We start from the raw sequence: 13,012 nt of genomic DNA, 5'->3' as shown, positions 1-13,012 counted from the left end.
TAACCCAGCTATTCAAGCAGCCACACAAGGAGAAGGGTTTCTGTCATCTTTTTCAACCCTGCAAACCAGTGTCAGTGTCATTTTATGAACAGTCACATGGGCTACGCGTGAGGCTTTATCCGGTGGAAGAGAGCATCCTGCTGCTGCTCACACTCCTGTCCTGCATCCCTATTATGCTCTGCCAACATACCTGCCAAAGAAATTGGCCTCTTTGATGTCTGTAGTAGTGTTACAGTGGCCACAATATCGGAATTTGTAGTCGTAGCTGCGCTCCCTCAGCACCATCTCATCCTCTGAGATGGAATCCTTGCGGCCTGTGGTTCGCAGCCGGATGGGGCCACCCCCTTTCTTGTCCTCAGCTGGAAAGACAACAGATTTCCCTCATCACAATTTGGGGAGGAACATGTTCTCAGCAAACAGAAAGCACTCTAGGAGACCCCAACAGCTTTAGAGAAGAGTTAAGGACAATTCCAGCAGGGAGCAGGGCTTAGAAGCACAAGCTTCCTTCCAGATTATCTCCTGGGTACATCAGACTCCTCTTATCATACTCTCACGCAAGAGCAAACCAGGCCCAGGCACAAGGCAAGAACAGGCTCTGGCCAGTTTTTGTGCACAGTAACAATCAATCTCTCTCAGGAGTTGGAGCTTTGCTTCAGAGGGGCAGTTTAAGGAGAAAATTCCTTGTGCAATCATTAGATTTTAGTATAACCTTGAAGAACCATACTGAACACTGGCACTCACCATTATCAGTCTTGGAGAAGAGGGCTGCATTGATGTCTCTGTCTAGTGCATCGCAGGCACTGCTATGTGCTTGTTCTGGGAACTTCCCTTTAAAGTCATCCAGACACTCCAGTGCTTCTGCCACGTACTTGAGTTCAAAGAGACAGCGGGCAAGACGGAAATGGGCCTTCAGGTGGCATGGATTCAAGGATATGGCCTTCAAGCAGTCTCTTAAAGCATCATAATGGTCCCCATCCCTGAAAAAAAGGGAGAGGTGGGTTAGATAGCCCAAGCAGAAACAGCATACATTTTCCATCATCTTTTCCCAGCCCTCATTTCACTCCAAAGCTTGTTGTTTCCAGCCTTCTATGCAAGCAGACACCCCACAAGCTCATGTACTAATAGCATTTGCTGTTTCCCAGGGGCACCGTCTGACCAAGCCCAGCTTCTTGAATGCACCTCCACACGTACACAGGCAGCCCTGTAATGTGACCGCACAGGGAAGCCCAGCAAGTCTTGACCTGCCATTTTAAATCCGACAGAGCAGAGCTCACTGATAGAACACATTTAGGGAAGTCCTTTGAAGATGGAGGATGCACAAGCCCTCTGGCCAAGCAGACACAAGGCCTCTCCTGCAAGGCGAGCAGGGCCTCCTCGGAGCACGGCGGCTCACGCGTGCCCCTTTGTGGACGCACAGCGTGGCAGCATGTTTCCCTGCCCACAGTCACAGCCACTTGTAGCCCTCAAGAAGGAGCTACACACACCAGACTTCATAGCCCTGGTGAACAAATACCTAAAGCAGCAGTCTTTTCCCACCTTTACAGGAAAACCCTTTAAGTTTTAGAAATAAGCGTTATAGCAGACTGGTATCATAATGGATATTTATATCCTATTTACAGTTACTGGAGGCTACGCTTGATTTCCCTAAACTCCATGGCTGTGGGAATAAGAATGCCTCTGCTTGCGCTCTGGAAGCAGACGACTTGGCGAGCCTTGCATGCTGGTATTCAGACTGACAGAGGCTGAGAAGTCAACCTGACGCGCCTGGTGTACCAGCATCAAGCCCAAACTGTTCACAGGCACCACAATCTGTCTTAAGAGAGTGCCAAGTCTCCATATGATGGCTAACAATAATAATATTAGTGTTTCATGCCTGTAACCTATATGCACCGCACCTACCAAAGCCTGAAACAGTCCCAAGGGGAAGCAGGTGAATTGCCCTGTACCTTCCACAGGCCAACAATTTTAGATTACGTGGAGCCTTTATCAGGGAAGAGGTCTTCCTTTGTCTTTACTTATTAGAGGGAGCTCCAAATCTTTGGGTTACATGCTAAGCAGCACTTATTCATTGCCACAAGCATGTTCTGCAAACCATTCATCCTACTGCACCCTCCCGTTCTAGGTGGATGTTGGCCACATATTGCTAGGACAGTACAGAAGGTGGAGCACCTTGTCCACGAGATCTGCAGCAGAGCAAAAGAAACATGGTTCTTGAGGGCTGTCTTTGCAGCACTGTGTCTGTGTTACCAGGAGGCCAGATGCACAGCATCAGGCCACTTCTATTCAAAAAAAGAGAGAATGCAAGTTACCTGTTACGATGACAGACGGGTGTCTTGCATTTTCAGAGCTGACTGTGCTATTAGCTGCTTTGTCACCCTCAGAAATCCTTCAACCTCAACTACCAGTGTCAGACAGCCCAACAGACTGGTGTGAAAATGTACACATTGAGATGTAATGCAAGCACTAACTTCTGCCATCATTACAGGTTTGACTCAGCTTGTGCAAAAATGCTCTAACTAGAAATCAGCTAAGTATTGTCAACATAGACTGCTAAAAGCAATCTGGAGGGTGATGCAGTTGGCTCTTATGAGCAAATTTTAAAAGGACAGCCTTAGAAGCGCTGCTGAGTATGAGTAGCATCTTAAGGGAGATGAGCAAGGGGAGGTTAGGAAATTACAGACCTTCCTTTTTTTCTAGACCTCTGTTATTCAGAGAACAAGGCCAAAGCAAGACCTACAGTATTCTGCAGGGTGGCCTGTAGCTGTTCCTGCTCCGAATGCAAAGAACACCTTGGAGGCATGCAGTGGTTCAGCATGGGTCACTGTCCAACTGCTTCACTCTCCTTCTCAGTGACATCCCAGGCACCTTCTGCCATACGCCAGTAGCTGTTCCTAGCAGAAAAGTGCACCGTCTTTTCTGCACCTGCGAAGATATCGGCTCAGTACTATTTAAATTCTAATCATTGCATGCCACAGAAACCCATTATGCATATATTTTCACATCTTCCTGCTACTGAAAACTGTAGCAAAGCACTAGCTGACACACAGAAACGTTCAGAGCTGCCAACATCCTTCGGGAAAAACGATTCCTATAAGAAAAATGTCATTCATGAGATCAGCACTCAGCTTCTGTCTTCCATTCCTTAATCCCAACCTATTGTTCTTCTCCCTCTGAACACTGAGGTCCTTTTTGAGGCAGCTCCCAAATCTCTGCTATTGCAAAACAGCCAGTAGGCCAGTTACCAACAGTCACAACAACTGCTGGCTGCTCTTTATCTTGGCAAGAAGATGGGAGAATTCATACTGGGGATTTCAGCAGGGAGAGGAGAAGGATATCCTCACAAAGCAAATGTAGATGAAGGACCACAGCTATTTTAAATATGCTAATGGAAAGTCATGCTACTCAGTCTTACTCTGCTCAAGGGGACAGATATTAAAATAACTCAGCTGTATCTTGCAGATGCAGCTCTGGCTATTGGTCAGAGAAGACATTACCTACTGCAGAGGGTAAGAGCATATTTTGCAACAGTCAAGACAGAACCTCCCCCAGACTCTGAGGCACCAGTTGCCACCTCCCCAGATCCCTCAGAGAGGTTTGTTTCCAGTCAAGGGGAATGTGGGTTAGCTGGGGTACGACAAGAACCACCAGATCACCTCTGACTATCTGCAATACTAGTTAGTTGGATAACGCAGCAACCAAAGCAGCTCCAGGCAGTCCTACAACAATCTTATATCACGAGACATGAAGTTCCAAAGCATAGTAAGCATTACCTCACCTGTTGACAGAAAGTTTAGAGACGTACTCTAATGTAGATCAGAACCATCCAAAGACACACAAACACCCTTGGAGACACTCATAATGCTGTTACTCAGAAGTGAATTTTTTGTTTCTTTTTAAGCAGGAAAGGAACAGAACATTACTCAGCATGCCAGTAGACAAAAAGATGAGCTACTACCAGCTGTGCTTGCTTGTGTGGTATATGTGGCCATAATTTCTCCACCACATGCTACTGTGCAATCCCCTTGTTCTGTGCCAGAGGTGACCAACTTACGGCTTGATCCAATAACCCCAACTTCTGAGTACCACGGATACCATGTCCACTGCGAAGTCAGGCACCAGCAGTGCCTGTGACACTGAACTCTCATATTCTCTGTTTCCTTACCACTTGCGCTTCATGTAGGCAGCAGCTCTGTTTCCATACAGCATGGCGTTGTTGGGGGCTTTCTGGACTGCTTTGCTGTATAGCTGGATGGCTTGAGTCCACAGCTGGCAAGCAAAGGCCTCGTTGGCTTGCTGCTTGATTCTCTCCAGATACGGAGGTAACTCCATTTGGGGACTGAATGGAAAGAAGGAGCACAGGTAAGTCTCCCATGCTAATGCTCTGTTAACTCCAGTTAAATGTCTGCAGTTGCTTTCACCAAGCATTAACGAATACCAAAAGTTTCAGAAAAAGGCAGAAGAGACCCTGTACCTGAATAACCCGAATTCAGGAGGCAGGTTTCTTTTTGACCGTCGTTTGACTGTTTCCATTTTTTTCTTTATATATATAGACATCCACTCAAAATTGAACAGTGGGTATTTTAAGCATCTAATCCCTCAGACTTCACCAATACATCTTTGCATTGATTGCATAAAGAATATTTCCAATCTGCTTTTAGCAACGTGTAACAGAATGCAAATTCAGAAGGAAACCAAGCACCTGAGTTCACTGGGCTACACAAGGCCCATGCTCAGCAACCCAAAATTCCAGCCACATCGCTGCTGCCGTGGTGGAGGGGCCATCTAGAGGAAACAAGCTGAAAATATTCAACAAAGTGACTTTGGTGGAACCTCGACTACCCATATATGGTATTAAGCAACTGTGTCTTGATTTTTAACCATGTCTCATCAGCTGGAGGAAAACAGTCAGCAAGATGTGCTTCAAGTCTGCTTCTGCTTCATCCCAACTGCATTTAGCTCTTAAAGAAAGCAAGCAGCAGGAACAATAGAAGAGGGCTCTCCATACATTCCTAGCTCACATAGACTGCAGGAGTAATCACTCCACTGTCACTGTCGTAAAGCAATTTTGGCTACTTCAGTTCAGTTTGCAGCAGCCAGGTGACCAAAAAAACGGCAAAGGAAAACAAAGCTCTTTTGACCTGACAGCCTCTCCCATCTACCAAGCACACTTCCTGCAGGCCAGGAAGTAACAACCACTCAAGACAACTAAAACCACCTTGCTTCCAGGCCTGAAAAGTCATTTCTTAGGTTTGTCTGCAGTAATTCATTGTAAGAGGGGAAAAATCCTCTTGGACAACATTTCTCTCAGGACACACTTGCCTGATCTGACTTGTTCACAGATCACACAGCAGGAACAAATACAGCTCCTAGGACAGAGACCACCTGACAATCAAGTCAAGACCCAAAGTGAATTTGCACTTCACACCTTGTTTAGCAGCACCTAACCCTGGCAAGAGATGAAGACAAGAACAACACCATAGGGCTTTCACATAGATAGACCTGCCCCCTTACCTCACATGCGCTCTTCCTTCAGACAAGCGGAAACCATTGCTGTGGAGATGGATGCCATTCGACACTCCATTGGTAGAGGTTTTTCCATTCTGCACTTCTGAAGGTTAGGAGAAAAAAAAATACAGCCATGCTAAGTGTCAACGTATACAAACTAATACCTGAAGCTTCAGCGTTTTATTTTACAGCAGAGTCAATCTAAGGCCATAGACCCATTTAGAGCAGAAATAAAAATTCCATGATTCCACACACCTCTCCTCCTGTAGCCACCTGGATTTGATTTGCCTTCTTACATTTACCACAAAATCTCTGCAGTATCCTTCACAATACAACTCTAGAGCAGAAAATTAGGTACACATAGAACTAAGTATCTACACACAAAGAAAGCGCAGCTGAAATTGAACTGACTTCAGGGCTGAGCCTAGACCATGATCAGATTACCTGACTGATCACCAGAAGCCTAACATTTAAAACTGCATAAGTATTTAGTAATTAGGGACTTTGTATTTTAGATTCCTTCAGATAAAGAATCATAGCGCTAAAGTTGTTGAACGTCTAATAGAAAAAGGAGGATGAGTATAACCACTGGAGGAATCCAGTAAAGGAATTCCAGATGCTTTCTTCCTTTCTTTTCTTACCCTACTGCTCAAGGAGCAGTTACAAACTGAAGTAATCCTCCGAAGGTCATGCAGCCACATCATCTGCCATTTCTATAGAAAACATTCAGCTTCAAGCTTTACAAACTGCATTTATGTTGCAGCTGGGAGTGCTCCTGCAGCCATTTCACAGGTTGGAAAGCTGGGGACACTGTCCATCCAGTCTACAGAACTGCTCAGACATTTCAGTGTACAGAGACGTGCATGCACGTGGAGTTCAGCCTTCGTACTGATACTGCCTTCTCATAGCCTTTGCCTGAACTTTCTGTGCCCAACAGGGTGGAGCATTTGCTGCAACTGCATCACTATGAGCCTGTTCAAACGCTGTCCTGCCATTTAAAGCGTGACCTCACCAGATACCACAGTACAGATCACCCACACGCATTCAAGACAGAAGAGAAAGGCAGGCAGGGCATGTATTTGCTACCAGGATGTGAGTCTTAGATTAAGGCCTAAGGTGAGCTGAGTACACAGATCAAACTCTGCCAGAGTGCTCCGAGAACAGGGAATGGGTGAGCAGGGAACACTCCCTCATAAGAGTCAGCTTCTGCCTGGGGAATAACGCTGTAGCCATTCACTGCGTACTGTCTGCAGTATCTGTGTACGAACAGGCCCTGTAAGAAACAGGGCCAGGAATAAAACAGCTTTTGGATTTACTTACTCATCAGATAAATGACTTTTTGATTCAACTGTCTCACCACCAGGAGGGATATTAGTGCCAAGCCAGATTCTTAGACTAGTGAAGAGATTGTTCTGTCTCCTTCCTGATGGGTAAGGAGATAACAGACGTATTCTACATTTTACTAATAAGTTTTAAAAAATAAAAACAATATACCATTTCCATGCCTGTCCACAAAGTTTTCCCCCTTAGCTGAAGGCAGGATACCAAGACCTCAACCACTCTATGAAGTCTACTTTATCCTTTGTGCACAGCTTTAAGCTTTCTCCTTAGTTCACACCTCAACAGCTCACTCAAGACACACGTTTTGTCCCTCTGTAAAAGGGTTTTAGAACTCAAGGTATGAACTGCACTGCAGAAACAGCCCAGCAACAGCCATGCCCTACTTCATTTTCCCAGACCCTGCCCAGGTTGGGCTGCACTTTGAAAGAGAGTTGTGTAGTACGTGATTTCACTCTGCCTTCCGCTCACTTTCATGATAGCATCATTTACTTACCCCCTGAAGTATGGCATTTTTTTGGGAGGAGAAAAGTGTATGGTCGCTGTTTGTATGTTAGATCAAACAAATAGACCTAAGGAACGAAGAAAGAGAATGAGACAAAAAAGTCAGTGCAATGTAGATGCTCAAGTCACAGGAATAAAACATGGCTAGATGGGTATATCGTTCCACATTTGTGTTTTGCTATTTCCAGTTTTCTAACTGGGAATCTTGTTTATAGATGGGTACACACAGGTTGACAGCAGTACCAGTGGCGTGTTCCATTCCAGCATTGGGTTCAGAAAGAATAATCCTGAGAAACAGGAGCCTTGTCTTACTCACAAGGTAAGAAAGCCCTCTACACACCTAGGGAACTTAAAAGATGACCTGACCACAAACGAACTTGCTCAAAAAGCTTCAACTTCAATAAGATGCTTTAACTATTTAATTAACACAATGATCATGCAGAAATCAAACATTTATTGACAGAAAAGAAGCTGTACACTAAACCAAGGCAAAAGTCTTTCTGAAACCAGGATTTCCTGAGAAACTTTGAAAGCAGCCCGACGAGGCCCTAATTTAAAACTGTAGTGGCATAGGAATTGGCAGCCCAGATCAGACCTACGATTCATCTAACTCAGCACTTCTCTTAAAGGGAATGAGTGCAAGTGTGAGAAAGAGATCTGTAGAGGACATCCACAGAGTAACCTGCCCACAAGCGAAGCTCCTGCTTAATCCATGCTGATTAATGCTGTCAGGAGGATTTTCTCATTTCACTGATAGGCTTTACAAAAGATCCATGAATATCACCCAGCGCTTAAAATTAAAGCAATCAATATTCCAGGTGAAGGTCTCTGCTTCTGTAAGTTCCTTATTCACTAGATTCTATTACAGAAGCAGTTTGACGTTTCAAGAATGAGTTATGAAATCCTTCCTAGGTCAGCAAAGGTCAGTTCCAGAACTCTGGTTTTCTTCCTCTTCCAGAGAGCGAAATGTGAATTGGAACCAGAACAGAATGCGGTTCAAGTTTGATCAGTGGTAGCATAACTAATAAATCCCTAATACCAACCAATTAGTCTGAATGAATCAGAATGCAGTTTAAAAATCAATCATATTACCCACAGAGAAGTTGCTACACCAGTTTTCAAGAACGCACAACAACATACGGTGATCCAACAAACATAACTGACTGTGAAGCTTTCTACCAAACTTTAGCTGTCTTCTTACCTGCTCCCCTCCCATGTTGACTAAGAGCTCAGTGCCATCAGGACTGAAGGTGACATATGTGGCCACCAGAACTCTCAGCCGGTTGTTGTAGTCTGGAAGCTTCACTGGAAGGTGCCCTGTGGAGGGAAGAGGTCCATATGTATTAACGTAACTAGTAACCATTGTCTTTGTCCTACCCCAGCTGCTCCCTTTTACAAGAGGTTGTTAGGAGAGCAATGTCATGAAGTGCAGGCACCTAAGTGATTTTCCATTTCCTACTGCTGTTTATTGAATCCTTCCATCAGCCACCAAAACACGTAGATGTGCATAGCTGCCTTTTCACAAGTTCTAGGCATCAATTCTGCGAGGCCATCTCCATATGAAGAGGAGACTGGATTATAACTAGCTTGCTAACAATGAAGTCTGCAGAACCCAGCAAATCTCAGTTTTAGGGATTCACTATGGATTTGGCTTCTGTGATTTGTGGCCATCTGCAAACAAATACCTCCATCTTCAACACTCTAATCAGGTATCCTTAATAAAGCCCTTAGCACAACCAAACCAAGGCTCCTAAATATTCAGCTCACACACAGGTTCTTTTGCTTCAGACAGCAGATGTGTTGCATGACCAATTCAGGGGACCTAAGAAATCCTCTAGTGGGACTCATCAGAAGCAAGACTGTCAAAACTGGTTTGCTGAACAGGCTGGTCTAAGATACCTTAAAAAAATCCAAACATTTTGGGGAAAAAAGATAGTAAATAATGAGCACTGGAGAACAACGTCATCTAGACTGCCCAGATACTGCATTGCTGACTCTTCATCTACAGGATGAAGACAAGCCACTTCTGTGCCAAAAAGATTTTTAACTACTTTGCTGGGAGCAGTTCCAGGAGAAAGTCTATAGCGCCCAGCTTATCCAGTCCTTGACTTCCCAATAAAAGCGACAAAGACATTTACACTAGACAAACGTTAAGGCCTGCTCACCGACACACTGCCAAATCAGGGAAAGCGTGCAGGTCGCATAAGCAAGAATTCACAGCATAGAAGTGAAATAATCTGCAATTCCATGGAACATCCCTGTATTAGAGAAGAACTCTTCCAAGCAGTGGTTTCTTGTGTGATGGGTAGAACTCTGCTTCTTCAGGCATTAACTTAAAGCCCCCTAAGTCACCCCCAGCACAGGTCCCAATACCTGCCACGTAGTACTGTGCTGCGCCATCCGGGAGGGGTTTCTGTCGGTCACAGAATGTGTGTACTCCAGCTGAAGGACTCTGCTTCATGCTTTTTCTAGCCAGAAAGAAGAACATAATGTCTTATAATCACAGCATTCAACTGCTGGAAGCCTGATCTACGCTGACACTTCTTGTTCACATACGAGGGCAAGGCCTCATGCCTATACAGCTGTGCAGTCACAAGCCTGTCTCACACCACTCCAGTGTACTCACACAGATCGAGAAGACTGTGGGTGATAGAAAAGACTAGGTAAAACTGCATGGTGAGACAGGCAAGTGCCAGATCATTGCAACTCCTGCTTCCCACCAGAGCCTCGAACAGATTTCTGTACCGCTCATGTCTGCCCAGAAGGCCCAGAAAAGCCAGTTGCCATTACCTGTGGTTGTGGATCATGCGTATGTCGTAGAGACGCACAAAGGGTCCACTTGCCCCTACTGCTAAGTAGTTGTTATCTTGGGGGTTGACCGTCAGGCATTTGGCCTCCACCAGCTGCCCGCAGTACTCCGTCAGGTCTATCAGGACTTCTGAACGTTTGCTGTTCTCTCGCAGATCATACTGCCTGCAAAGGGAAGAGAGAGTCAGGCAATCCGTGTCACTAGATAACAGAAGCAGCAATAAGAAAGAATTTAGTTTTCATGGTGACCAAACTGAAGACCACTCAAAGCAGCACATTTATACTGCTCAGTAGTGACCTACGCTTAATTATGTGGCTTGTGCATGAAGAGATGACACTAACGGTATCAACAGTCATTCGTGCCACAGGTTACTGGAAGCACCTCAGTTCAATATAGACTAGGCCTTGGTATCAGGATAACCACTAAAACCAGCTCTATAATGTGCACAAAATTATTTAAGTTCCAAATTAAACTCCAAGTCATGACCTCACAAACAGTAGCTCATACGGAAAGTGGAACAGACTCTCGTAGTAACATCGCTCATTTAATAGTTTCAATGACACTGGAGGGAAACACTGCTCAGTGTTGTACCTCCCTTCCATTTGACATGGCTATTCCTGTCTTGGCCTCCCTTTTCAGTGGGGAAAAACAGAGGAGCTGGGGAGGGTATTTATCAGAGGATTCTACATTTCAAGATGATTCCTTCCAGTTTCAAGAAAGGGAGACATTAGCTTAAGCTCTTTAGTATAGAGACAGTCACACTTCAGATCTAAGCATAGTACGTACTGCAATGGATCCTAATCCAATTAATTTTGGGGCAGAGTGACTAGAGCTCTGTACCTGATTAGCCCATCTTCTGCTGCACTCCAGAAGGTGTTAGGCCACATGGGAGCCGTGGCAATCCGCTTAACTCTGTTGGTGTGATCTCCAAACATGTGGATGGTCTCCTTGACAGTCAAGTCATGGACATGCACCTTGGAATCTGCAGCTCCTGTGATGAGGATCCGATCCCCTGAATGTGGCAAGAACTGCAGGAGACAGATTTGACACTCAAATTTGAGAAGCCCTGAGGCTTCTGCGTTCACATAGACATCACTGAGCTGTCCTGGCAGGTCACAGACAGAGCAGCTTGCTTGAGGAACACAGGATGACCCATGTTATTACGTACGTTACACATATGCCAGCGTGCGCGCTCAAGAGTCACCAACTACAGCACCACACAAAATGGTCTCTTCATCACATATCCCAATGTGCTACAACCATTTCTTTTGACTTTACAGAGAGAATGAGATAGGCCTGGGAGCAGGTATTAGATTTAACGCCATTTTTTCTCAGCATTAGAAATATTAAATCATTTGGTGTGGGAAATCGCTTGCAGGAAAATGTTTCCCAGCAAGGATCTATTCTCTTGCTCCTTAGGTTGCTGATTTTGTCAGCCATTTATTCCTTCCAATCACATACCTTAACAGAAAAGATGTTTGCAGTATGTCCTGTGTGCATAGAAAGGAGTTTCTTGTGGTGCAGAGGATCCCAGACAATGGTATGCTGGTCATCAGAGCCAGAGGCCAACAAGCTAAAAGAAACAGAAGAAAAGTATGCATCATGTATTCTTCTGTTCTAAGCTGTGACCAATTTCTTAGAGTGGTTTGACCACAGACAGCCATTAAGTTAATTCATCTCTAAGAAGCCCACTTCCTCTCTCTCTTCTAAGCTACACGTTCTTGTTGCTCCCCATGCGCCAATCCATTCAGCCAGTTCAGGGAGCTAAACCAGCCAAACATCAACTCCTCAGAAAATAAAGTGAGTGTTTTTCATTGGTTTAGCTCATTGAACCAGCTCACCACAGATTTAGATGGCACAGGGGAAAACAATAGGAGCATTTGGTCAACAACAAAATGCAGGGCTTCCATTTTCCTTATTAGCCTGCCTGCATTAACTGCTCCACATAATCCCCAAACCCAAGCCAAGGTATTCATTCCTGGACTCCGGATGTGCCCAAGCAGTCCCAAGCCAGGGCTCATTTAGTGATCCACAGACTGCTTTTTAAGTGTAGGGTGTGGCAGCGGTACTGGAAGGCGCTGTTTGCCTTGTACATCTATCTTTGTTTGAAGCAAAAGAATTTGACATCTGCAACCATCAGCTCTTTTAAACTTGTTTCCTTGTAGCCAGATCTCTTTCAAACACATGAAATTTTCACTGGCAAATAATTTTGAAGAGTACCAGGCAGCAGACTTTGGATCTTGTAAGGGGCATGTCAAGAAATTCCTTCCATCCAGTCATTTCTCCTGCAGATACTCTTTATTCCACTTGGTTAATAGAAATGCTCTTATGTTTAGTTTTCCTCTAAAATTGCAGAGAGGGGTAAATGCTCCACCTCCCTCCCTTATACATTTGTCCCCCAGCAGCAGCTTTTAACAGCATGGTGAAGGGGGTGGGGAAATGTCACTACCAGATGGGCAAATCCTAAAGATCCATTATAATCCATAATACCACTTAAGAGAAGAGAAGCAGCCTTCAATCTCCACTTCTTAGTCTGACCATTTCCCTTCTGAACTCACCAAAGAGGCATTTCTAATAATATCCAGATATATTTAACAAAATAAAGCTTCTTTTGAAGGGTGAGCTCTACTAGAGTTGAAAACTTTGAGCTCCACTTTACTAGGAATGGGAAGCAGCTGCTTATGATAAGATGACCTACATCCTACTCTTGGGAGAACCTGGGGTTATCAGTTTGTTGACCCCCTGAATCAAGCCACATACTTACTCTCCTTTTTCGTTCCATTCTAGACAGTTGACACACCCAGAGTGACCCTGAGGAAAAAAAAAAAAGGGGGAGAAGATGGTATTACACAAACT

The 13,012-nt window shown here is 44.8% G+C and overlaps 1 protein-coding gene across 3 annotated transcripts in view; it reads right to left on the bottom strand.

The window, feature by feature from the left end:
- The window catches only part of WDTC1 (WD and tetratricopeptide repeats 1), a 17,420-nt gene that overhangs the window by 1,190 nt on the left and 3,218 nt on the right, over window positions 1-13,012 (bottom strand). The window contains exons 3-13 of one of the 3 annotated variants that reach the window (XM_010281677.1): window positions 12,921-12,967; window positions 11,618-11,729; window positions 10,997-11,184; window positions 10,138-10,320; window positions 9,721-9,815; window positions 8,549-8,664; window positions 7,340-7,415; window positions 5,512-5,608; window positions 4,163-4,336; window positions 736-977; window positions 191-359 (exon numbers count right to left, since the gene is read on the bottom strand). In XM_010281677.1, coding sequence (XP_010279979.1) covers window positions 191-359; window positions 736-977; window positions 4,163-4,336; window positions 5,512-5,608; window positions 7,340-7,415; window positions 8,549-8,664; window positions 9,721-9,815; window positions 10,138-10,320; window positions 10,997-11,184; window positions 11,618-11,729; window positions 12,921-12,967 — 1,499 coding nt within the window. The remainder of the gene's footprint in view (window positions 1-190; window positions 360-735; window positions 978-4,162; window positions 4,337-5,511; window positions 5,609-7,339; window positions 7,416-8,548; window positions 8,665-9,720; window positions 9,816-10,137; window positions 10,321-10,996; window positions 11,185-11,617; window positions 11,730-12,920; window positions 12,968-13,012) is intronic. The other 2 variants (XM_010281679.1, XM_010281678.1) reach the window with 2 other exon arrangements.

Source organism: Phaethon lepturus, unplaced genomic scaffold (genome assembly GCF_000687285.1).
Source record: "Phaethon lepturus isolate BGI_N335 unplaced genomic scaffold, ASM68728v1 scaffold39702, whole genome shotgun sequence".
Lineage (NCBI taxonomy): Eukaryota > Metazoa > Chordata > Aves > Phaethontiformes > Phaethontidae > Phaethon > Phaethon lepturus.
The sequence above is the reverse complement of the archived record's forward strand: the minus strand, read 5'-3'. Positions and strand labels throughout refer to the sequence as shown.